General features: G+C 36.0%; 1 protein-coding gene across 1 annotated transcript in view; it reads left to right on the top strand.

Annotated features, from left to right (window-relative positions):
- Nucleotides 1–27,329, top strand: part of SUGCT (succinyl-CoA:glutarate-CoA transferase) — a gene marked incomplete at its 5' end in the record, with an annotated part of 292,991 nt that overhangs the window by 88,877 nt on the left and 176,785 nt on the right. The window contains 2 exons of the mRNA XM_009889430.1: nucleotides 1,717–1,814; nucleotides 13,979–14,081. Coding sequence (XP_009887732.1) covers nucleotides 1,717–1,814; nucleotides 13,979–14,081 — 201 coding nt within the window. The remainder of the gene's footprint in view (nucleotides 1–1,716; nucleotides 1,815–13,978; nucleotides 14,082–27,329) is intronic.

Here is a 27,329-nt window from a genome sequence, read left to right as displayed (position 1 = left end):
GGGAAAGAAGAACATTTTCTAGAGCTAGATATATGTTATGATTTTCATAAACAACATTGTGTAAACATAGAAGGAAAAGAAAATATGCTGTCAATTAAGTGTTGATGGAAAATTCTAATTAGTGTTTTATGTTACCTTGCAGATAAAAGTCTGCAGAAAAGTTATATTATATGGTCATTGTTCTAACATAACTTACTGATGCCTTGGTTTCCATGTTTAGTTTTTTCACTCTAGGTGACAATGGCATCAAAGGTGACTATCTGTTTTGAGTATCTCTAAATGTCTGTTGAAAGAATACCTATTTTCCTGATGGTTTTGAGTCATTCACTTGGAAGGAAAGCCATATTCTTATTCACTCCAGCAAAGTGGGGAACCATTAAATAATAGTGGCCTTGGTTTGAACGAATCTCAGAGGAATTAGTTGAATTTTAGGTTTGAGGCAAATATCAGAGAGATTGACACCAGTCTGTGTATCGCTTACATGTGGTAGTACGTAGGCATATGGATTCAAGGAGCAAGCAAACATGTTAATAAAACAAAAATCCATTGAGGATCGCTAACTAGATAGAAAACAGCTCCAACTCAGAAACGCCCTAATTTAAAGATGGTTGAAGTTTGGATGAATACTAAGGAAGTACCATGTGCACTAGCCCTGTTCTTAAGCTCTTCCTAAGCGTCAGCACTCAGCTGCAGGCAGAGATAGGATGATGGGCTATAGGGACATCAGCTTTGAGTCAGTACTGTTTTTTTGTAAGCCATCTTGGAAATGTCCCTGTAGAAAAATGAAGCATGTTTAAAATGATTATAAGACTCATCATAAGTAAAATTGATCTTAAGTGTGTGTTAGTGAGTAAAAATACATGAAGAATACTTTACAGTCTCTTTCTTTGTAAGCTTTTATTCTGCCTTCCTCTGTAGCCGATGTTATTGGGATGTTTTTTATTAAATTTGGAAAGCACAACTCATTCTGTTTATTTAAATTCTATATAAATACATTGTGGCATGAATAAGTTATTGATTGTCCGCTCAGCTACTCTGTCTCATAAATGCCTCTGCAAAATTCTAAGACTCATTCTCCACATTTAATTCCCTTTATAGTATAATTCCCATTGTCTTTGCAAGATGGATAAATTTCTAATGTGCCAGGTGGGGCTTACATATAGAAGATATATTTCTCCTCTCTTGGAGGTTATACCACCGATTTTCTTTACTAATTCTTTTGGCAGAAATCATAAAGAAAAACAATGACATTTTAATCGAAAAACACCTTTTTTTTTTTTTTCCTTTTTGACAAAAATTACTGAAGTGGAAAGAAATGTTCTTAGACTTAGCTTTTCTCAGTATAGCATATGAAGTACAGTCATATTTCTTATTCTGTGACATATAACTTAGTGCAGGATAATCCCACAGATCTCTCCAACCTCACGGTAATAACTTACAAACTCTTTAGTGTTCTACAGTAAGAATTTCTCCTAGCTAATGGTGAAAGCTATCAAGTAAGATTTGGATCCTTAGTTTAATTTCTGTCTTTTTCTGTACTTGTTATGAAATGTTAACTAGGAGGCATTATCTTTTCTTAATTTTTCTAATATATATAAAAAGATTAATGAGAAGTAGGGTTTTTTGGAAAGCTATCTTAAATCAGTAATGAATTTCCTTAGCTATATAAATATCTCCTGCCAAGCACATTTTTTATTCACCTTTCTTTTTACTTAGATCCTGAATTTGCCTGAAGTTAGTAAGGATTCGAGATACAAAACTAATACACTCAGAGTCCAGAACAGAAAAGAACTTATTGACATATTGTCAACCCGGTAAGTTAATTAAAAGAGAAGAAATGACATTTCATCTCTTAATGCAAATAATCATGTATAAGAAGCTCTCATCATGTGAAAATTTTACTTTACTCTTTTGAGATACTGTATTTTTTTAAAAAAGTACTGAGAACACCTACTGATGTTAAATATACTGCCTTTTGCACACAGACTATAGTGTGGACTAGCAAGAAGCCAGACCACAGATTTAAGTTTTCAGAAACTATTTTAACTTATTTTAAACCATTAACTTGAATTTTAGTGAAATGACCAGTGCTTTCTGCTTTCCTGGGTGAATGTAACTCCTGGAAATAAAATGCTTGGAGCACTGTTTGCTTTTGCTGTAACTGGGATTTTAAAGTTTTCACTGAGAGTTGCTGTATCCAAGTGAGGTCCCACTTGATGCTACTTCCAAACTGCTGGTTCTGTATTGTGGTACTCTGTGCCCCAAACTCTCCCTGGGTCAATCCTTTTGAAATCAAAAGGATATGTGCTTAATATTCTGTGTGGGAATCATCCTATTAAATACTTTATTTAAAACTTATTTAAGAGATTAAAATAGCTTAGTTATCTTCCTCATTCTGTTTGAGAAGATCTTATTTCTGTGGAGTGCTCTTCTGTTTAATGGAGAGGATGATAAACTTATATGACATAAGAACAAAACTAATCTGTGTAAAGCTATCCAATGGTGGCTTCAGCAACACTTCATGCTTCAGGGGACAAGCAGAAGAAGCAGTATATCTACTGTTGTCGATGATTCAATAAAAGTCACACTGTCATTTTGACACTTTGCCTGTATGCGTCTTTGTCAACAAATGTGTAACGATTATCATTCAGGCTTTTTTTTTTTTATTTTTATTTTTTTTTTAGGAGCATTAAAGGAGTCAGATGCCTCCCCTTTTCATTCCATCTGAGAAACAAATTTCAGTAGCACACCCCTCCCGCTCCCCTCAACCTCACACATTTTTTGGATATTGAGAACCAGAATCACCTTGCCATTAAAGACTGTAGAGAGAGTGATTTTGCCTCTTTCTGTTGCACTTGCACTTTTGTCTCTGTCTTACCTGTCCAGTTTCAGGTCTCCCGCCCCTGATGAGATACTGAAGTACGAGGTGACTTTCCATTTTCAAACAATTATGGTGCAACTGTTCACAATGAACTTTTGGAACTTGTCTTTTATTTGACTTCCTATAACAAACGAACCCACTCTTCCTCTAAGTTTTAAGCCCTTGAAAGGGAATGGTTATCTTCTGACCTACTTTTGAGCTCTTACATTCTCGACGCTTAATCTTAGTTTCAAAATTGATTCATGTCAATTTATTACTTGGAGTTCATTTCATTTAATATGGCATTTATCTGAGGTACTCTGGTACCTTGTGAGAGTGCTGTTTTGCCTTCCACAGATCAATTACTTAATAGCTTGTTGCTTGTGGTTAATTTTGAATGCAGGTTTGTTTTTTTTTCTTTTTTTATGGGTGATATCTGAATAAGAATATAAAGTTCAAGAAACAGTTGTTCTTTGAATGAATGGCCAGAATTCTAATTTGTTTTTATATCTGTAGCTATTAGTTCATCAGATTACCTCATTGCTCTTTCAATTACTGCTTTATGTCTTTTTTTTTTTTTTGTCAGAGTTTATGTTCTGTTTTATTAGCATAATTTAGGCTGAATTTCTGTGTAATTTATATGCAAGTACAGATGTGACTGTATACATACTTTTGGTGTAGACATTTCCAATAGTATTCTGTTATGTCATATTATTGTGAATTCATCTGTCATTCAGTTTTAAAACACTGACTATAACAAACACCTTTGGCATTCTAATGGAGGCCAAATATATTTCCATACACATTCCATGGTAACTTTGCTTTTATTCACTAATGCACAGTTGTTTGTAAAATTATATGTGGTTCACTTTTGAAGTTACTTAGAGAATTAAATGAATAGCTTCTCAGTGCTGAAAAATGTCAGCCCTTGAGAAATGAAGGGAAATGACAAAACAGTAACGGTGAAATTTCCCTGAGAAATACCTTAATTAAATCACTGATTGCTTGATAGTATTGCAGCTTCCAGCACATGGAAAATATAAACTCAAGGTGCATTAGTTGGATAGAAACACCTGCAGACCCTCCCATTCATTCACTATATGTAAACTGCTATCCACCTTACAATGAATTTGTGGAGACACGAGCTGGAGCAGCTTAGAAGAGCTATGATATTTTTTTTGGCATGTGTTCCACTACAGTCACTTTTGTTGAGATGAGCTCCTCCTTTGTGTGGTGGAAGGTAAAAAGGAACATGAAAGTCCTTTAAAGATTTAGTCAGGCCATTCATCCATGTCTCATTTTGATGCTGTGCCAGGCAGGTTGCATAAGACTTGAGGCAAAGCAGCTTTTTTTCCAGTGATGTTGCAATGGAGAAAGTGAGCAAACTTGTTTGGTGTGCCAGGCTGTGCAGTAAAAAGCAGGTAAAAATTTGCATCTATGTTTAGGAATCTGGTGATTCCTAAATGTTCCTTCTCTTTTCTACAAGCTTGGAGACATAAATGGGAATTATGGTCCTGTGGTGGAATCCTTTGAGAGTGTTGCTGCTGGTAAGGCCAGTGAAATGATTCACAGATACGGTCTATGTCTCAGCATCTGAACAATAATTATGGTGACTAGAAGCACATCAGAGAAAGCATATAGTTGTGATTCCTTCCATTTACTCCAACCTCTTTTGCTGCCATTTTCAGTTTATACATCCTTCCTGTTCCTCTAAGTCATTGGTATTTTAAGCACCATTTGTAGGGCTGATACTTAATACTCTTTGCACTTGCTTGCGTATGTCACTGCTGTTGCACAGTAGATACATGCAGACTTTTTTTTTCCAAGCTGCATATGCTGTTATAATCTTGTTAAGCTGAGGTCCTACCAGAGTTTAGAGTATGCTTCCATTGACCTATATAATGTGTCCTCTTCCTCCTATCTGTTTTGACCTATTTCTGGAGGTACGACTTACCTTTTCCTTTCCTATTTTTCTTAATTTTCAAAGTGGACTAACTGCAATTCATGTCTAACTTATGAGCACTTAGTAAGTACATGAAGAAGGATTCTTAACCTCCTTCTCTTCAGGAAAAGGATTTCCCAGGTTTTATTTAGGAATAGAAGGAGATGTTCAAACCTACTCAAAGGGTCAGAAACTCCCTGAAGTCTTAAGTGTTTAATTCACAGCATGTGTGGAGCTGAAATTTTTAAAAACATCTGAACTCTGAATACCAAGGAGACAGTTGATGCCTTTCATTTGCTAGGGTAAATGTTAAGCGATTCAGACTCTTTGGCCACAGTTTTATTCTAGATGTGTGCACAAAGGAAACATTGGTACAATCGGTCAATGTTGAGGAATGCTATTTTTTTAAAAAAGGCTGTATCTTGGGAATTCTTGACTCAAATGACCTCTAATTTAGATCAATAATTCTACTCACCACCTGCAGTAACCATGCCAGATTTCAAGGCAGTTAGATAAGCATGGGGATTATATAGCACTTAGAAGAAATTGACCTTTAAACAGAAGACTTTTCAGAAAGGTGTGAAATGACCTATTCATCACAGTCGGATGTCCTGAGCTGAGTGAGAATACAAGATGGAGATGAATATGGCTTGAGACATAAGCGTAGCTTGAAACAACAGCTCTGAGAGGTGTGAATTGCTCCATTCATTTCAGAAAGTATTTTCTCATCCTCTCTCTTCCCTGACAGAAACGAGTGAAGCATATTTGTCATTAGCTCTCCACCACAGCTTGCTGTCTGCTTACAACATCTCAACTCCCTCTGTAGACTACACATGGAAGAGAGAGGGGGCGAGGGGGAGAGCAGGTAGGGGAGGATAAATTTTCATATCCATAGAGATTGTGAGATCTCAGTAAAAGGGACTGGCAGGTAGACCACTCTGGAGTGGTATGCTGCTTCCAAGAGACCCAGCTCTCACAGTGGGGCAAGAGGCAGGAATTAAAGAAACCAGTCCCAGACTTCCTGAGAGGGGGACTGTTCTTCAGTTCCATCTTCTAAGGGGAAATGAGTACAATGCTGCAAGGACCACCAGGTCATAGGATATTCACAGGGAAGAAGAATATAGGCCTATGGGTTATTTTGTACTTGCTTTGCTGCTGGTGGTGGTGTCCCTTTCCCATTTCTGGTCCTCTTCCTGCTACCCTGTTGTTTTTTTCTCCTGTCCCCATCATCTTCCTCCAGCTCCCCCATCTTCTTATTTCCTCTTTCTCTTCCCGCTGCTGACATTTGCACATCTACTACGTTTGCTTTATAAAAAAGGAAGTTTCGGTGCCTTCTGTATCCTCCTCTTTATTTAGGTGACATTTTCCCCAAATGACAACAAAGCAGAACTCTGACAAAAGCAAATTGCCTCTGAATGCCTTCCTTTCTTGGGTGTGTGCCAAGAGTCAAATTTAAAATGACCCTACCTGGGTGGAGGTCAGGTTCAATGGCTACTACAGAGGCCCCTGAGACTCCCAGCTCATGTGAGAACTGACAGACTACAGAGCCCTCTGTTTTTTATGTTTCCAGTGGAAACCTCTGGTTTGTGAGTTAGATGTACAGCTATCCACGAGAACCGAGTTTTAATTGTTGCTCCGTTCCCCACCCCCACCTCTCTTCCACTTTTACCTTTGCTTCCTCTGCAACAGAATAGTACCAGGCACAATGTGGATTATTCTGTGCATGTGTATATACGTATGTATCAAGACATACATATATAGTGTGCACTTGAAATTTGAGATGCATCTGTGGAAAAGCTGGTATAATGCCAGTTTTAGGACAAGCTTCTTTGGGGAAAGGGGGTTAATCTGTTGACCTGCTTCTTCAAATTACTCTGGAAGTTGGATGTTAATCCTACTCTGCACCTCAGTAATGCATACACATTTTAAGACAGAGCAGCTAAATGTGTAATCCAAGGTACTTTGGGAACATAACCTGTAAATGGAACAGAGGGTGTGGGGTTGTGTGAGAGCAGGAAGAAGGGGAATAGCAGACATGCCATCAGCCTTTAAAGTGAAGCAGCTCACTTAATGAAGAACACATTAATTCATCATGATTAGTGCTCCTGTAGCTATAACTAAATTATTGTAGGCTTAAAATCAGAAGTGCTAAGGCTGGAAACGATTCAGAGTGGAACTTCTATTCCTAGCACTTATATTTTAAAGCCCTTATTCTTGACTGTGCACCACAGCTGCATGTTGCGTATGTAAGTGCGAGCGGAAAAGGGGTAGAAGGAATGAGCAGGAAGGAAGCACAGAGGAACCTGATCCTCAGTTAATGAGATCTTTGCTAAATTGTTTTCACCTAGTAACAGAAGAGGAGGGCACCTAAAGGGGAAAGTGTGTTGTAAAATGTTTACTTTGCCTGATGAGGAGCACTGTTAAATTCACTTATTGAGACACCCAGTCTCTGTTGATCTCCTTCCCTGTCCCCACCATTTCATTTCCTAAACTAAGAAAGAGCCTTGCAGACTAAAGTCACTGTTGATAACATTACAGGAATGAGCATCTGGTTGTTTACTGCTTCAGCGAGACAGGTATCTGACGTTTGAAAGATAATTGACTTCAGTGTGGCACAGCTGCTAAGGTTTACTTTCTCCAGGCGTCGACCTCGCCATCAGTGCTTAGATGGTTGACCTATGTGGGTATCATCTACCAAACTGATGCAGTTTGCTTTTAAACCCTTTGTTTTAAATTGTTACTAGTTTTGTGTTGACTTCTATGTCTGCAACTGAGAGAGATCCCAAATATCTCAAACATCTGATTTTTGGACTGGGTAAGCTAATGAGTATTTTCTGTGTTGTTCTCTCACCATTTAATAAACCTCTAAGCATTTTCATACATGTGTGAAGCTCAAGATCCTTCCTGAAAAGGAACTTGCTCTCTTTTTTTCTGATGACATACATTACTAGCTACAGGGCTGCTGAAATCAAGGGAGATCTTTTCATTGATTTTTGAATGAGCTTTTTGACCTGATCCTTGTTAGCTCTTTACTTCTGTTGAGTAGTTAAAAGAAGAAGAACAACAAAATCAATATAGCTTTCCATTATTCACAGTGTGCTTTTACTGATATGTGTTTACTTAGCTGATTTTCAGTTAATTTGCACTTCCTTTGTTGTAACTATAGAAGGTGCAGTCCTTTTGCTTACTTGAGAAAAAGAGAGGAAGGCTGGGGAAAAGGAGTACATTTCTAATACGTGTAGTCTAATGTTATCTGAATCCAACAAGAACTAGTTTAGGAACATGCTGGAGTTTACTACTCGGGAGCCACAGGAATTACATTTTACAGTATGGACGTGTTTCCCTCTCTCTGGTATGCTATTCTTTAAAAAAATCATATATGGTTTTAAAACATCATGCAAAACTTTGTAAAGGAACATGAATGTCTGTTCATTTCCAGCACGAATTCTGCACATAAAGATGAAGGTTTATTAATAGTTCTATTAAACTGGTAACAATATTTAAAGTATGCAGGAATTTAAAATAAGTTTCAGTGTGGATTTGTGGTACCTACAAATATCTGGATTGTAGTTTATGTAGCTACCACTTATAATATGTGGTGACTTTTAAGGTAGCTGACATATCCATCAGCAAAACATGTCAGGACATTTGTGTTGATCCCAAAGATTTCAAGGGTCTTTTATGGTTTGCTGAGTGATTAATCAGTAACGAAGAGGAGACTAATTAGACACTAACACAGAGATGCTTACAGGCTGTTGAGTAAATACTATAGTATTCATTTTGAAAACTGTAATTGTATATTTACTGTACACTAAGGGATAATGATCCATTATTTGAATTTTCCAAAGAATTTTTTTCTATTACTTTTATTTTGTATAGTGTCTTCCATAGATGCTACTGTAAGAAATTGTGCAAACTATTTTAGTGAGTTAACTACACTTAAAGAGATGATTAGTAGTGAAGAGAGAAAATACGGTAGATATTTGAAAGTAAATAGACTGCTGATAGAACCAACTAATGCAAAAACCATAATGCAAACTGGGGTTGTGCTAGAAAACACAAGAATGCTATTGTGGACTGTAGCAAGAACAGAGAAGGTTTTTGTGACTGAGTGCATGTAAAAAGCTATTACTAATCCTAGATGTTGCTGTTCCATCTGCATTTGGTAGCTGTCCAAATTACTTCTCTAAATTAATTGCCATAAGCTTCCTATAGAAAACAGCAGTATTTTGCTTCAGTAGTTCTTCTAAACTTACTTTGTGTGGAATTGGATGGTTTTATCCCTTAGAGAACTGAGGATGCCCTTCCACATAGGATGTAGCAATGATTGAAGGTTTCCTAGGAAACAGAAAATGGGATATGTGCAAAGAATGCACACAAAGTGGATTAATTAATGCTTTACAAGTCTTTATTTTATTGAAAGACAGAACATCGGTAAACTTTGTTTCCTTTTTAGTATTAATAATTAACAGGATGAGAAACCTAGTACATTTTAATAGAACTCAGGTATGTTTCTAACTCATTAAAGCTATTTTATCCAACTTGTGCAAGTAAACAGACACTTCTTTCTTTTTTGCAATTAATAATCCATTCTCCTTTTTTTTTTTTATTAGAATTTGTTAGAAAGCAGAAGGGCATTTAGGTCCTACTTTTTAAGAAGCAAAACTACACTTGCGGTTTATGTAAAGAAATATGATGTAAGCCCTTTTTATTTGATATTTAATTTTTGGACTTTTGGAAGCTTTTTCTTGTATTGTAATGTTTTTTGATTAATTTACTGAGTGTGTAGTTTAAATTTAGAGTTTCTCATTTAATGGTGCCTGCTAGATTTATGAATTGGGGAAAAATATATTTGGGTGGATTTCTTCCCATGAAACAGCATTTCAATTAGTTCAGCTTATGCTACACTTTCTATTCTTATAATATTTTAAAGCATAAAATATCTTTAATGTTAAATGTTTCAGAATCTGATGCCTCATTTCAGTATTACAACTTCAGTAGCTTCATGAGTGCTGTGTAATTCAATGCAGAGGAGGCTTAGGGTGCTGCTTAAAATGCAAACAAGACATCACGGAGATTACTGCCTTTTTTTTAGTGAGGGAAGCTGTAGTACAGGCTTTGCAGTGAAGGTCTTAGCAATGGATTTGTTCTCCACTGGGGCACGTATCCTTCTTTTTTCAGTGTTTTTTTTTCAGAAAGAGCCTGCATTCAAGCTTCATACCACAGACTAGTACAGTAAAAAGTAAATTAATCTGAACTTCTAAAATACTTGTAATAAGTGTAGAAAGCTAAGCTACACATTTAAAATGATTCTACAAATAAATCATAGATAATTTAAATGGCATTTATGTGATTATATCTATAGTAGATGGAGAATTTTGGAGAAAAGGGACTCATCTGGAAATAAATGAAGCTGTAGTGTGAATCACATGGTTGAGCTCTCCTGCAGTCACTGAGTAGCATTGAGGTTCCATGGACAGATAAAGATGCGTGTGCAAGTGTCATGCTTCAGAGTTCAGATGCTGGACAGTCTTGGATGGTTTTTTTACTAGCTTAAGTTTGGAAGGTGGACCATTGTTTAGCCTTATATGTATTTCCATCAGTGATTCTATTTATATATGTGTACAAAAAATACTTTTTTCCCACTGAAAGACAGTAGATGACATTGCACATTTTTCAGTTAAGAAAAAGAAACTATGTACTAAGTAGGCTACTTATAAAAGACAATATGAAAGCATAGAAAAATGTTTTAGAACAAGCGTTAAGAGGAAAAGGATTGGCCGGGCCTTGTAAATTCTTGCTGACAGAGATTTTTCTTTTCAGGAGACAATTTAATCTTTTACTTCTCTTCGAAGTTTTTCTTGAAGTTCTTTACTTGATATTTTGGAGTGCTGAGTATGATATCAATTGATACCTAGCAACCTAAACATCAGCCCTTTACTGTAAAGAAAGTTTATAGTATTTATTTGTGTAAGTGCTGTTAAAGAATTATATTTAGGTACAGGGAATGATGCATATGGGTTAGCAAAAAAAAAAAAAAAATTAAATTGAAAGTTTATGCAGCTTGTGCAGCTGACATCAGAGAGGTAAGCTTGGGCATTTTTTACTCATACCTTATCTTTTATCAGATTTTGAAACAGTATTTCTGCCTTAATGTTATACAACAGATGTTTTAATATATAAAACATAACTGAATGAACCAAATAGTTGCATGCTGTTGCTCTCAAAATCTGAATAATAGACCTTTATTGGCAGTGGTGATGTTCTGTTTTGTTTTTAAACAGTTTGCTTAACAGTATGCTCTCAACAGCTTCTTTTTACCACAAATAAAGGAAGCTATTCTACATGAGATTTAGGTCAACAGTTTCAGTTTCAAGAGAAAATGCTGTGTGTCTCCTTTGAGGGTGATGGAATGTGGGATTTTACATCTTTGAGTCTAAAGCTTTTAGGAATTCTCTCCAACCACCAATAAATAAGTTAATAAGGAAGGCGAAGACAATTGTTAGGTCCATTCAAAACAAGTATTTCTTAGAACATCTTTTGTTTTCTACAAAATTGTGGTTTTTTTTTTTTTTGGTCTGTTACATGGGAAGGAAAAATCTAAGCAGAAGCTAAAATTTCAGAAATTCGTACACCCCGTTGAGTTACTCGTAATAACGTTACTGAAGAAGAATGTATGTCTTGAAAATGATTCAGATTTACCATGACATCAGGAAGTAGCGTACTGATTATGCAGATGTTTTCTCTCTTTGAAAAGATTTAATTTTCAGAGTGTCCTTTAAATCCAAAAGTTGTTTGTGTTTTCAAACTCTGGAGGATATTTATAAATTCTTTCATAAAAAGAAGTACAAGGAACGTAACATAGCAGGGCTTATTCATTACTAATAGATCAGGGGAATGATGATACAAATATTAAGAGTTAGTGATGGTCTTCGGCACCATGGTTATGATGCTGAGTCCAAGAGTCCTCTTGTAGCTGTGTGGCCTTTTGTTAGAAAGGAAATAACAGTGGAGGTTGAGGTGTCAGGAAAAAGTAGTAGCAGAAAACTTGGGTGTCTGTGAATTATGAAGCATATCAGGAGAGAAGTGGCTCAGTTGCTAGCATAGAATCAGCACAGTTTTGTATAAATAGCACCAATAACTGATGGGGAAAGAGTTTTTCGTGTGAATCATATTTACACCATGCAATAGTTTGAGCCCCAAACCTTAGTAACAGAAGGCTACGAATAACAAAAATATATGGATTGAGAACTGTTGCCAAACAGAGAGTACTGAAGGGAAATACAAATTATATTTTAGATTAAACTCATGCATTCCGAAGGGCTGCAGTCACCAAGGAAGGAAGGTTATCTGCCTCTCTGTAGGTACCTTTTTTCCCCAGTTTCCTGTAGTTTACCTGGTTCCAAATATGGTCAGCGATAAAATACTAAATTAGATGGACCCTAGATGTACTCAGACATAAAGAAAATAGCACTCTTGGACACATCTTTACCATAAAATAACTTGAATATTTAATGAAGCATATAATCCAACAGTGCAATAATCTTATATCTGTTTTCTTTAGAAGTCATGCTTCATTTTGTAGTACATTTTGCACTTTTAAAGCCTTTTATTCTGATTTTTCTGTATTACTGCTCCTTCTGTTTTTATTGGCATTATTTGTTAATTTCACGTGTATTCAGCAGTTTTTTAGCAGGAGTAAAGCTTCTGTTTCTGAGGAAGAGCAGTGCAAAACTTGTGTATTTTCCTATTTATTTAGAGTGCAAAATGCATTGGGTATCAGGATTTATTCCCTCAAAGCTTTGGGAAGTCATTCCTGCACAGGGAGAAAGGCATTAACTATGAAGCTTGGATGCGTACCTGTGCCATATACTTAATATAACTGTAAATTGTCACAATCACTAGGTTTTTTTCTCCTTAGCCTAAAAGCAGCATGAAATACTTTGCAGGCAATTTCTGCATATATATAAAAAGAAGTTTACAAAGTTTGACTTCGTACTGATTTAAGGTGTTTCATGCTTTTGGGTTTTGTCTATGTTAACTTTCTGTCAGAAACTTGGAAGGTTGGGGTTTTTTTTGGTGTTTTGGGGTTTTTTTTTTTTTTTTTACATAATAGCATGCTAGAAGTAAAGCTGAATGTTACTGACATTGTTCCGGATAACACTTGAGGAACTCTGAACTAGTGAGCTACGGAATACCAGTAATAGAGTGTCCCTTATCAAGGTTCTATTAATTTAATTTCCATCAGGTCTTTGAATCACACCTAATTTCTTTTAAGTGTTGTACGTATTATGAAGTAGATCTTTCCTTTCTAATAATCTGGCAGACCTCTGTGTTATTTACCTTCATGAAATTTAAGGTATGATCTCCAAATAAGTTCACCTTTGATTTAGAATCCCGGACAGCTGCAGAAAACACTATCTCTCAGTGACTGGTGTTGCTTCAAGAATGTGTTCTCTTCACATATGTAACTGCCAGGTAGACAAGGAAAGAAAAAGTATCTAGCAAAAAAGGGGAAATAGAGTGGTGCTGCTAGATATGGAATTGAATGCTTACAAAAAGCTCAGCTCATTTCTTTTTATGTGATATAAGGACATGGAGCTCTGTGTTCACCAGCGCAGGTAGTATATATATGTCCTTAGGATAGATTATACAATCATGCAACAAATAAGTATGTAATCAATGTTGTTATCTGATCAAAAAATGTGGCTGTTAATCCTGACATATGTTTTGGATGTAATGGAGGAAAAACACTGTGGTGCTTCACATCAGCTTTTAGTGAGCAGTGTTGTATGTTAGACTCGAACCCGCGTTATATATATCTTTATGTTGTTAAATATGTACATAAAAGAAAACAAATGTAAAGCACATTAGTGTAATTAAGGACTGGATCCTTATTTGAAACTGCTGATAAATTTAGCTTTGCATCATTGCTGGGTTGCTTCAGATAATCAGATAGAAATAAAAGTCAGTTCAGCTATGTTCTTTCCCCTACGTCTTTGGGGGTTGCATTTCTGAAGAACACGTGTAGTGGATTTTCTCTATGTTATTCACTGCCTGGGAAGAAATCAGTGGGGAAGAGTATGGAAGCAGTGAGAGAGGGAGGGGACATGCTATACATTTCTCAGAATCTGAAAGCACGGAGTTGAAACCACATGCTTCTTATTTGCTCTCAGGTTTTCAGAAAAAGCAACGATTGAGTGGTTGCAGCTCTTTGAAGGTAGTGGGGTTCCATATGGCCCAATCAACAATATGCAGCAAGTATTCTCGGATCCTCAGGTTGGTTCTCACCAAGTCTTTTCTATATGTTATTACATGTGTTTTACAAATGCTGACTAATGATCACTTTTCTTGCCACTCAGACCTGATTTCAGCTACTTTAAAATGGGATTTGAGAGTTATATGGTGGATTAAGTTATATGGCGGATTGAGTTTAAGCCAATAATATGGCATAATAAGAAATAAATACAGATCTTTAAGGGAATTATATGCTTGGGAACACAGATTGTGCCATAATTCTTTAAACCATAGGTATTCCATGTCTTGTATGGAGTCTGTCTTTCAGAAATGGCTGGTAAAACAGGGAAAGAAACTGTAATATATTATGTAATTGCGTTTTGTCAGATAAATATGCAGAAAAGTACCTTTCTTGCTGTCCACAAGAAACTGACATTTTTGTACAGAGTATGGATAACCAGAACCTATACTGTTTGAGAAAAATGGGCAGTTTTTTTGACTGGAAACAAAAACAAAGCACAAAAGTGACACAGAGAAAGATTTCAAACTTTTATTTGCCTGGTGGTTTCCCTGCTGAGAACGCTTCAGATTTTTATTTATTTATTTTAAATTTAAAATCTTTCACTGAATTGCATCTATACTTAGTTATAAAAATATTTTTATTTTTTAGTATCTGTGGAGTTATGATATCTGCGTATTCCCTGATCCCTCCCCTTCTTCCCACCCTCTGGCTTACGATGAGTGAAAGGGCCCAACACAAACTGAATTACACTGTCTTGAATAGTGCAACAGTACTTTATGGCTATTCTATTGTGCGATGAATCTCCTTTAAATTAATTTCTAATAATGGGAGTAACCAGAGAAATGATTTGCCAATGGAGGAAAAAAAAGCAGCCAATTTTGTATGTGTCCATGTCTACTGTCAAAAAGTGTTTGTCAGGATTGTGAATACGATTGTAGTCCCTGGGAAAGAAGAACAGGCAAAACAATCTCTATTATAAGAAAATATGTTTATAATAAATATGTTTATGTTTATTATAGTTTTAGAGGTATAAGATAATATTTGTTAAGCTACTGCAAGTAAAAAATATTTTTTTCTTAAATAAATATGCTCTTTCTCCTTAAAATGATGTAGTACCATGCTGTAAAGTATGTATGGGCCAAATTTTTCACTTCATAACTTTCACAGGGGTTAAGGTTGGGCTTTGAAGAACATACAGCAAGAGTCTTTGTTTTACTCAGAACGTGGTTGACTTGGCTGTACTTGGGGCAACATTGGAAAAATATTCTTTGCTTTTTTTTGACGCTGTGAATTTTAAGAAGTCAGGTCCACTTTGAAAGAAACATCTTTTTAAAACTTAGTATGTTGTGGGATGGCCACTACCTACCAAATTGAAAAGAGGTTAGCTTGGTTACCTTGTTCTTGTTAGAATTTGTCTAAATATTAAATAACCTGACATCGTTAGCATGGAGGTAAAAGGTATCACAGTCCTTTGCAGTCAGATACCATCATATGGCAGGTTTTTCAAAATATTTTCCCGTAAAGGGGCATACTGATCTATTTTTTTCCTCATGAAACTGCTTGAAAACGTTGTTTTTTCTACACCCTTCTCTGAAATAAGTGGCACTCAGACATGGTGTTGTTATTACTATTGGAAACGAAATGTCAGTATTTGTGGAGTGCTGCATATACGTTCGTTTTGTTTCTGGTGCTGCCTGCCTCCTTAAGCATTTTCACTCAGTTATTGTTCTGTTCAAGGGGAACGGGGGGGAAAAAGAAGACTGCAGTTCTTTCCTCTTCTTTCTTGAAATATGCAAAAGTGTTGACATTTTAAGGTAGTACCCTTATGACAAGATATTTGCTTTACATCACTTATGTAAAATTAAGCTTCCCACTCCACCTTTACGTATCCGAGAGGCCATCCAGCAGACCTGCAATTCGGAGGGTAGCATACTCAGCCTCTTAAGTATACTTTTCTAATTTCTACAGAAATTTTTACTTTGACAGTGAAGACTTCAGCTCTTCACAGGTGGCTTCATTGCCCTAAGTCACCGATCCGTAGCTTGGATTTAGAGGCTATGGGATAGTTCAAGCAAAGCTTTTCACCTTCACATTTCTTCTGAACTGTAGTTTTTTGCCATTGTACCTTGCTGAGTCCCCATCCACTTGCTCATCCTTCTGCTGCTCTATAGACAGCACGCGCCTGAGATAAACACACGTGCTTGTGTATAGCTTTGCTCTTTCATAAGCCAGTCTGCAACTTTGGTTTCTGAAACCTCAAAAATCATGACAGTGCCCTGAGACTGTATCTAAGACTAGGGAAGAAGTCTTGCAGCACCTGAGAATCTGTAATCTAAGTATCCTCTGCACTATGAAATCCCAGTTATAACACGGAAAACCCGCCACCCACCACTGCCAACATATTGTAATCACAGCAAGATTTTTCTCATGTGTAAAGCTCAACTCAGTCGTAAAGTATAAGAACTTTGTAATAATTTTTCACAGTGCTCCCATTATAATATGGTGGGTTTTTTTCAGAATCAGTTTAGATCAGAAAATGCATTTCTAGGAAAGATGTCACTCGGCTTGCATTTAATAACCTTGCTTACTAATACTGTATAACAACAAGTAGAAACGCTGTGATGTAAAATGAAAGAGTTTATCATAAGGCAGTAATCTGCTTTTCATAATTATTTGCTTTCAACCATTGCAAAGACTCCAGAAAAACATCAAACCTGGTGATACTTCAATATATACAAACTGTAATCTACCTCTAATAGATAATACCCAGGTTTTTGGTAACCTCTTCAATTTTGGGTGTTACCAGCAGAATTGGATCTAGGCACAATTCCATTTTTTAATTTCATGTTATTGCCATTGTCTTCCTATTTGATCTACGGATTTTGATATCCATAATGCAACCATCATTCATTGTAAGTGCAGTCTCACACCATTAGTGACCAAGATGCACTGTGTGGATGTCAACAATCATTAAAGCATATGCCACCTCAGCTGTCAGTAATGCTGCAAAGGATGCACTGGGCTGGTACCAGACAAAGACAGAAGTCCTGGGAGGGGGTTGGAATAATGCAAGGGAGGAGTGGAAGCAAGTCCGAGGACATAGGAAAGACAAGTAAAGGAGATGGCTGAAATGGTTGAGTGGAACTTAAGCAGCTACAGGTGGGTCATGTTTTCAACTTTTATTTTATTCTAACTAAAAGGACCTCAGAACTCTTAAGGCCGTGAGTGGTTTGTATAACTTCTTCTATAAACTGAGATAAAACAACACATTTTTGATCCCAGGACATTTTGCTAATACCATTAACAGCTTCAATCATACTCCAAGTGAGCTGCCAAAAAACATGAAATTTTTTTGCTAAGTTGGAGTGCCAGGTGATACTGTTTTTTCCATGAATGGAGTGAAACATCCACTTTTCCCACTGATTATAATCTTTTATTCATTTGTGAAGTTAAAATGAATACCACAGGCATTCGTACTGCTAAGTCAATCAGTCTGTGGATAGAAGTATATGTGTACTTGTGCATGTATGGATAAAAAGGCTGAAAGAAAGAGGAGCAGATTCACTAGTTAAGGGAACAATTTTCTTAAAAATGAGAGGGAGGAAAGAATGTTTGTAAAAGTTCTTGCAAACTCTTAAAAGTACAGTATAGACTATTTTAATGAAGTTTTTTATAGTCAAACTTTTTCAAGCTATTTTTTTAAAAATGTGTTCTTTTAACCAGGCCAAGATAGCACAAACATTAAAGGAATTCTTAAACGTTTTAAAAACTTGCTAGTGACCTCAGTATGGTCCCATTTAACATACCCTGGGGAACATGTGTATGAAATACAATGTGGTTTGAGGTTTTCCAAACAAAACAAACTTAAAAGAGAATACCATTTTTAATAGAAACTATTCGAATTCTCCCAAAAGATAAAACAAAACCAGGTACGCACTGTACTGCAGCTAAGTATGAAAGAACAAAGATCTTTGCCGGTTAAGTGAGGGGACTGAAGGGGTTTTTGTTTTCTTTAAAACATTACCGTCCCCTTTTTCTCAATGTAATTTCTTTCACAGTTCTTATACAGTGTTATGACTTTAATTAAATGGCTGCCATATATAAGAAGCAACAAACCAACCCAGAAATATTATGGGCAGTTTAAGAAATTGTTTGTTATCTGATGTTTTGCCAGATTAAATCCATTCATGTTGATGAATTTTACTATATGAATGCTGCCAGCTGAAAATGAATATGAAAGCCATGCAGTGGTACTTCCCCCCGCAAAGCAGTTACAGTCATACCACACAAGTTGAGTACATCAGGTGTAAGACATCACCCTGATGCATCACTTCTGAGAAATATGGGGAGGGAAATATCGGAGCTGAAATATCACAGCTGGCCCTGATTTCAGCTCCTGCCAAACACCTGCAGACTCTAAAAGGATACCAAAACAAAACTCCACCCTGTGGCAAGAGGCCATCCCTTAACAACCCTTCCCTGACTTTGCATCACTATAAAAATTAATTTAACATTTTTTACAGAAACCTTAGTCTTCCTGTCCCAGAAGGCCATTACAGTTCCTTTAGCCATTTCTCTGACTATGCCTCAGGAAAAAAACCCCACAGTAAACTGAAGTATTGAAATATCTGATAGCTGGAAATTATCTGATGTTTTAAGTTTATTATTTGTGGAAACTTATGAAGGTGGCAGTTTTTTATTAACCTTCAGATTGTCTCTTATTTTGGAAGCTATTTCACTTGAACACATACCAGCAAAAACTTCCTAGCGTCTGCTAAAAGCTTCTACAATCAGTGTTGTGAACGCACAGAACAGCAAAAGATATAAAGTGTGGTGGTGTTTGGTTTTTGATTAAAACAAACAAACAAACAAAAAAACCCAACAAAAACCCAAACATCTTATGCACGGTTGTTGTTGGTTTGGGGATTTGTTTTGTTAAATATAACCATGTTTTAATTAAATTTTTAATTCTTTGTTGAAATAGACTTTTGCGGCCCACTGAGGGCTGTCTCAAGTCAAATGAAATTATATTCATGTCCATAGTACTGCAGGGAGTTTTTACATATAGAGGTTTCTACAACTGAAAAGCAGTTGATGAAGGCCTGAGGTAATACGATGCGTCTGGAAGTAATTCCTAACAGACAAGAGAAAGAGGAATTAAATTTTGCATGTGTCTATTAAGTAAGTACTAAAACTGGTTGGAAATTTTCTGATGGAATGTTTTTCCATTTAAAAATGCCAATTCACTGAAAGTGAAACATCCACATGAAGGTGTCTGAAATTAAATTCTGTTTTGAAACAGAAATTCAGCTCTATTCCTGCCTGTTTTGCTAAGTTGAAAATGTGTACTGCCTAGCTTTGATTTGGTGTTTCAAGCCAACTTTTTACTTCAATTTTTAAATTTTATGCAGTGAAAAAACCCCACGCCACCAACCATACCCAACCCTTTAATTTTGTCAAAAGTAGCTCTTTTATACTAAATTACAACTGTTTTCAAGCTATTGGTCTGTGGGAAATTTAGGAAAGTGGATTCTATTCTAAAGTGGAAAGCATTAAGGAATGGAACATAGTTTGAAGAAGTGAAATGGAAAATCCAGTTCTAAGACTGTTTGTAATATGTGATTCCCACATATACGCAATTATGCAGGATTTATATGTGTTATGAGATAGTCCTATATCCAGATGTTATAGGAAGGGCTCAAAATGAGACATCACTTGTATTTTGGCATAAGAAATATTGTAATAGGAAGTGTTTTTTAACTTTTGGCTGTAGTGAAATGTGGTCCATGGCTATGCTAGGTTTTTGTCTAACCCGCCTATCTTACAATGATAGTTAGAGAGCTTACGGTAAATTCTTCAAATACGATGGGATTCTAAATAAAAACGTATGTTTATATTAATGATAGACTTCTGTTTGTACAGACACTTAATATACATCTATTGTCTAGATAAGAGAAATAATGATAAAGGAGGTTGTTCAACACTTTCTATTATAAGATTTTGTTTTCATTTGCCTATAACTGCAGAATTTAAAAGTTTGATCTGAAATTTCCAGTGCTAGTTGTCTGCCTAAGTCTGAAATACATTTGGAAATGTTTCCGATGAAATGATCCAGTCATATTTGATAACAAGTTTCCAGAAATCTATTGTCTACCATAGCAACATACTCTTATGCCTGTTTTTTGCCTGGGAGCTCTGCTGCTCGTTTTTAGATAATTAGTTCTTTTGCAAAGAGACTTGGGCAGAAAGTTAGTTGACTGCAGTGTCATAGATGTGCTCTTCTGCTGTTCTGTGCTTTTAAGGGGTGGAGGAGAGAAGCTGGCTATGAATAAAGAGGAATGGAGCCCCAGACAGTGCATGCAAAAAATCAAGCTTTCACCTGCTGCCACATATTCTGGTCCTTTATGTGTTTTGTGAACCCAAAGGTGTCAGCTTTGCTTGAGACCTAGATTAGAAATTGTATAATTACACTAGATAAAATGGTTAGGCTTTTTCAACGCCTGAATTTTGATTTCTAAAAATGTCACAATAAATAAGTAAGAACAATTCAAACATGAAAAAATTTACCAACAGCTTTATTTACTGTGGAAGAACCTCTAATTCATAAGCACTGTGATATCTTTAAGTCAAGTAACATCTTTCTGCTGTACCCTCTTCCTGAAGTGTGCAGGATAAACTTGACTGTGGAGTAGGAGAGCATTTGGTCTGCCTTGTGAACAGATTCTTAATTAATTTGATCCAGAATATGAAAAGTAGTGAAAGAGGTAAGAGGCTGCAAAAGTGTGGCTTCATTTTTATAGAAGTTGAATGCCAGACAGGAATCTCTTCCCGCATCTGCCACACAGTTCACACGTGGTTTTGAGTAAGTCACTTCAATCAAAATGTTAAAAGGTGGTCATTAAAAGTGCGTGCTTCATGTTTTGAGTGCCTGCCTTGTGACACCATATGCTAAATACGGAGCAGCACTGAGTTGTCATGGATGTAAATGAAACTGTTTAAAATATTCTTTGGTCATTTAAAAATGTAATATTGTTGAAAATGCTAAGCGGTTTTACCTTTAGTTTTCTCCGTACTTTGTTTTCTTAGCCATGAAATTGGGATTCATCTAAAAAGCAGTGTTGTAAAGATGCAGTAGTTATGCTTCTGGAAAGTATAGCTTAGTATACTAGGTATAGAAATAACCCTTTGGGAAATTATTTTTTGTGTCTCTGTGTGATTTGAGTGATATATATCAAAATAAGGTCTGGAGCTATACCTTACTTGTGAGAAATAAACTCACTTTCGAGTATCCTTAATTTCACTGAATGAGGGAGGAGTCCAGCGTGCACTTAAAGTTTGTACTGTATTTCTTTTGTGTGAGCAAGCAAATGATGCTTGCTAGCAGCATCTTTAATGTTCTCTTTTAATTTTTTAAATGTGTACATATGTGAATGCTATTTCTTTAGCTAGTACTATTTGCACATGCATTCCATTGAGAAAATATTAACGTAAGTATTTGTTGGTTATGGAGAATATTGAGTTCTCAAAAGTATCTCATTAGAGGTCCATTCGTGTAACTTCTTAGCAATCCCTCACAGAGCATGAGTCCGGCCCTCACTTGTGTTCATATAAAGTGTCTAACTACGGGGCCAAAAGAGAGTTTTTAATTAACCCAGATGTTGCATTTATCTGAAGTTTGATGAATGTCAAGTCTGTTATATGTATGGAAAAGGCTGAATACATTTATACGTCTAACCTGTCAAGTCTCACAGCCTGAAAAGAGTTTATAGGCTGAAGCAAATGATTCTTTAGAAGTGGGTTGGGTTGTTTGTATTTTGTTTTTTTTTTTCTTTTTTTTTTTCATCTGGGCATTCACTGAATCATTGTCACAAACTAATGGTCAGTTAAAAATAGGTATTCTTCGCTTTCACCACAGTAAGTAATTTGTGAGACTATCTATATTGCCTGTTGGTTGCCTGACTCACAAGACATGCCAAATCAAGTGAGAAAACACCATTATTTGTTTTAAAATACTTTTCTTAAGTAGATGTATATTCATCTACTAAGCTAAATTTATAGGAGAATCAATAATAAATACTGGCATTTCAGACTAAATTTTAGACATGCTTCAGTATATAATTCCCTCCAACAAAATGTCACTTTTAAAATTTCCTGTATTTTAATCAGTTGCCACCTTGTCTTCTTGGTCTCCATATGAAGATAGCCTGAATATTTTTATTTTTTTTTCTTTCCCAGAGATCATAAGGGCTAGATTTTGTCATAAGTCTTGTTCACTTCTAAATAGATTGGTTTGTAATCAATATAAGTAGCTCGGTGCAGCTTTGTAGGGCGAGTTATGTTTTGTAGGTATGAAAATACTAATGATATTCAGGAGAATAAGTATCTGGAATCTTACACTTCAGAATCTCTCAAATGGTAGTAGCTGCAGATGATGATATATGTATTCCAGTGAGGGAGAAAATAAAATGGAAAATCCAACAACAACAAAAAAGCGCAGAAATTGTGCAGATCAGGCTTTAGTTATCATTTGATCTTCATCTGCTTTTCCTGAGTGCTCAACGTAGTTTAAAAATCTTAGCTCCAGCCATGACCCTGGCCTGTCCTCCTGAAATTATGAGATTTCCCACTCTCTTCAGCCTAAATTCAAGTTGGAGTCCCACTCGCTGCTGAAAAAAAGGTGATATTTTCAGATGAGACACTGACATGTTTGCTTTACATTGTACTTACGCAATAACATTAAAAAAAAAAAAATACTGTTTTAGTTTTATGCCTGTTAGTGACAAGGAGGAATATTTCAGCCATGAAAAGGCAAGTATGTAGGCTGAGTAGGAGTGAGTATTTGAAGATTTAGATTTCCAACCACCACAAAAAAGCATTAATTAGTCAGGCAAGCTTTCTCTGTCATTGCCATTTTCCTTCTCATCTCTGACTGGTTTCATGTAGGTTTCTAGTATGATTCAAGTAGACAGTTTGTAAAGAAACAGGAAGTATTTCCTCACTGTGCATGGTCACTGAGACCAGGAACATTATTACTATTGTTTTAAAGAACTCATCCTAAGCTTAAAACTGGCTACAACATTCGGATGTCAACACTCTGAGCAGCCAGCCACATGTTGAAATTCTCTCCACACAATTTCACTTGGCTACTTAGCAACCGTAGCATTTAATTGTAGCAATTTAAATCACAAGTTGTATAATTTTGTAGGTGTAAAACTTCTTTTGAATTACATATAGATATTGATTAAGGTTGTTGGTGATCTCAGGTGTTCATCAAAACTTTTTTGAAGTCCTGAAAAACAATCTAGGTGTATTGTTAATTAAAAAAAAATAAGCCAAATCTTGATCAGGTTTACAGACAGGCCTTTGGGATGACCCAATTGAATTTTAGTTATCTAGCATGACACCTGAAACGCATTGTAGCTCCCATAAGAGAAAATGTATTTATATTTTTGTGCATGCCTGTAACTGCCTATTAAAATAAACATTCCTGTAATGAAAGAGTCACCTCAATGTGAAGGTAGTGCATTGAAGATTATTAATGATAGTATTAAATATGGAGATCCCGACTCACATGTGAGAGAAGACAAAGAATAATACTTTAGGAATTTTGAGCTAAGTTTAAGAACGACATGAGGAAGACACAAGGATAAATTGAGATGCCACACATCTCAAGTATTTATACTGTGGATCCCAGCTTCATTTCTAAGAAAAAAAACAAGTTAAAAAAGATCCTCTTTAAAAACAAACAGAACCCCTTCAGCAGTTTTCCGCTGCTATTTTGATACCAATGTTGTAAACATTGAATTCATCATCCACGATGAACTGTACGTATTGGCAATCTAGGTTGGCAGATGGATCTGGGAGGTTCAAGAATCAGGCTCTGTCTCCTAACAACCTGCAAGGGCTGATTTGAGAAGTTGCTATTTCCATGAGCTGGGTTTTGGAGAGAAACCTCTGCCAAACATAGTCTGATGGTCCCTTGGCATGGAGCAGGCAACTGAAATGCATCTTCCCAAAGTCCTCAAGTCACACCCAAAGTAGGCATGACCAGAAGCACCATTTAGTATCTGCACATCTTGTTCTTTCAGATACCATGTTTCCACAGGGTCACAAATGAAAACAGGAGAAGTTAGGATTTCTTTAGTCCTTTCTGTGATGCTCAAAACTACCCATTTCTTTAAAACGGCTGTAGTTCCAGTCATTAAGATACAGGCTTTGAGCTTTAGAGAAACTTTGATGTTTAAATCAGTTATGTAATAACAGATTTTTGAAAAATCTCTCTTCTTCCCCCTACCCCTGAGAAATCACGAAGTCAAAAGAGAAGAGCATTTACTGACAATTGGAGTGTGAACCCCCCAACCCCCAATTCCTATGTCACGATGCTCCCTTTGATTTAGGAGCTACCATGTGCTGAGTACGAGGAAGTTGTAGATTGGTGTCATTTTCAGAAGGAAGACAGCATCTTTCAGGCTCTGAAGTTATCAACATATTATCCTATTACTATAATTATATTAATTTCTATTGATCCTGTCGGCAGATAAACCTAATTTCTTGTTTGGTAGTTTGTACCAAAATCATCAATAGTGTGGTCTTGATAAAGGAATCTCTCTGTTACTTCCCCCAGTTTCTTATATAGCTTTGCTATCTGACCTTTAATGTATGTGCCTTATGTAGGAATCGGCCATCTTTCAATTACTTTCTTAGCTGGTTTTGGATGTGTTCTTTGTTTATGTTGAGAACTGCAGTAGCGAATTACACTTTACATTTTTTTCTTCTTGGATCTACCTTGATACTGAAAAGTACTGAAAGTGTGCAGCGTGCAGATGCTTTATTCCTACTACTTTTTACTTTCATGGCATTGCTTTTAATCTCCATGTATTTTTCAAACTATTGATTCTTTGTTTGTAACATTTCCCTTGTGAATCTAACATTAAATCTGTGATTTGTGTTTCACTGTCCATACAATGTGTATTTTCTGAACGTAGTATTTATACACAACTTACCCGATTGTGTAGTATGTTCTAGTGGGAACTTAAGTTATATTGATGCAGTATTCTGGTATTCCTTATTCTCCAGCCTAGAGAGACTGTTGGATTTTTCAGTGTTACATCCTATTCTTAGGATATAAGAATATGCATTTAATAGGAATGTATACTTGAGGCTTTTTTATAAGTCATGTGTTTTGAAACACAGAAAGTATGTCCTTAATGTAGACTGATTTTTCTTTAATTGCCTTTTTTTTGTCATAAGCTCTAACTCCAGTAAATACGGTGCTGCAACTAGTGTCAGTTATAAATATGTGTTATTAAAGGAAGGTGACGTTCAGTGTCTCCACAGTGAAATTTCAAAATATTTGGAAATTTAAATAACATACTTTCATGTCTTTATCCTCTGAATATGTTCTTTCAGAATCTAAAAAACCTAAAATGTTGCTCAGCCAAGCAGCTATTCTAATTGAAATTAAAGGCACAGTAAGACCAGTTCAATTGCTAATCAAGTAAATATCTAATTCTATCCTATATCACAAGCAGGTTTATAAAAATGACAGTAAATTATAGGTTCCTCGTGACATACTTGCTATTGCGGAAGGCTCTTCAATACAGGCGTTTTTCCTATTTTAGAGCAAAATGCAAACACATTCACTCTCACTGTGTACATTTTACTTCTCTTTAGATGAGTGATGGAAAAATAAACATGAAATGAAAGCATGTGGAGATAGTTTATATCTTTACAAGTCATCTAGGAAAGGGTGTAGAAAGAAGTGTTACTGTCGTTTCACAATACAAAGCACTTTTTCAACCTTCTTGGCCGTTTTAAGTGGATTTTTGTTTTGAACATGCCAAATTCTGTGGAAACAAACCTTCAGCTGCTTCAAAAGGCAAGGCAGATGCACTCATCATCCTGTAGGTGTACTCTCTTTGAGATTATTGCCTTTGCATCAGTTTGACCTGTGTCAAATCAAAGAAGCAAAAACCAGTGCTGCAATCTTAGCTGAAGCAGCTGTCTAACTGACCATCTAAACAACCTCAGTCAGTAGGGTGATGGGTGCGACTGAAAATAAGTATTTGCTTAGGTATTAATAGGGTTTGTATTTAACTATGCCCTTAATTAAAAATTAATATAAAACATCAGTATCCAAGCAACGTGGATGTTAAAAAGACAACAAGCTGTATTACAGAAAAAGCAGTGCAACTGCTCTACAGATAGCCGTTGAGTTCGGTTTGTTAATTCACTGCTTGCTTTTTTCTGATGAAACTGCCGGTAGGTAGGCCAGCCTTTGGGTGGGTAGAAATAAACTTCAACACGAGTATTTAACATTACATCACCATTCATTTATAGAGGCCACTATTTTTTTGGAGGGGGCGTGGAGAGTTTAGCGCTAATTACTCAGTCTTGACTGCTCAGCGGGAGATAGCAGAAGTAACTAAGGATTCATAAATAGATTTTATGGTTTTAAAATAAAGTATTTTTTCAAGATTTTTGTCAGGAACTGTTTTTTACTGCATTTTGTACACATTATATAATTAAATGAGAAGAAATAAATGTTATACCAAAGTATAAAATCTATACATAGCAATTACAGGCTTGAAATTTATATGTATAAAGTGTAACTAGGAATTATCTCACCAATTATAGAATAAGAGAACATAGTCTTGTTGCAGAGGAGTCTTTCCCGCTGCTCTGTGTGATTACTTAGTAAAACATCACATTCGCCCAAAGTTCTGAAAGAGTCTAAAATTGCATGTAAAATACGTTGCAGTTTGATTTAGCTGTATTTGAAATGATGACGGAGGATGAAAGGTAACGAGAAATTTGTTCTTGCTTAGAAAACCTCCATGTTTTTCTTTGTGCTAAACAAAGGAAGTTATAATCTCCTCAAATGTTGTATGTCCCAAATTCTGTTTCATTTCTAGTTTTAGTATATTTTTTTCAAAATCACCAACGAGGTTACAGAAAGTAATAAAAGTATGCATAGGGAGATTGCTGCCATTGATACTGGCCGTCGTGTTTTCTCTGTTTAGTGGCTGCATGTTTTAGTTGGTTCAGTTAAACGGTGAAGTTCTCCCCTTTCCCGCTTACTCCCCTGTACTGGAGTCATTGCAGCTGTTCTCAGGAAAGTAAAATGGTAAGTATGTTTGCTGACCTAGCAATGCTTTCTGTTACCAAAGCAAAGGATTTTTCCTAATGTGTGTAGCCTCATACTGACATCTACCCTTCCTAGCAAAGAAGTATTCAACAGATAAACATTTCTTCACTGCTTCAAACTG

This window comes from Charadrius vociferus, unplaced genomic scaffold, assembly GCF_000708025.1.
Source record: "Charadrius vociferus isolate BGI_N301 unplaced genomic scaffold, ASM70802v2 scaffold97, whole genome shotgun sequence".
NCBI lineage: Eukaryota > Metazoa > Chordata > Aves > Charadriiformes > Charadriidae > Charadrius > Charadrius vociferus.
The sequence above is the reverse complement of the archived record's forward strand: the minus strand, read 5'-3'. Positions and strand labels throughout refer to the sequence as shown.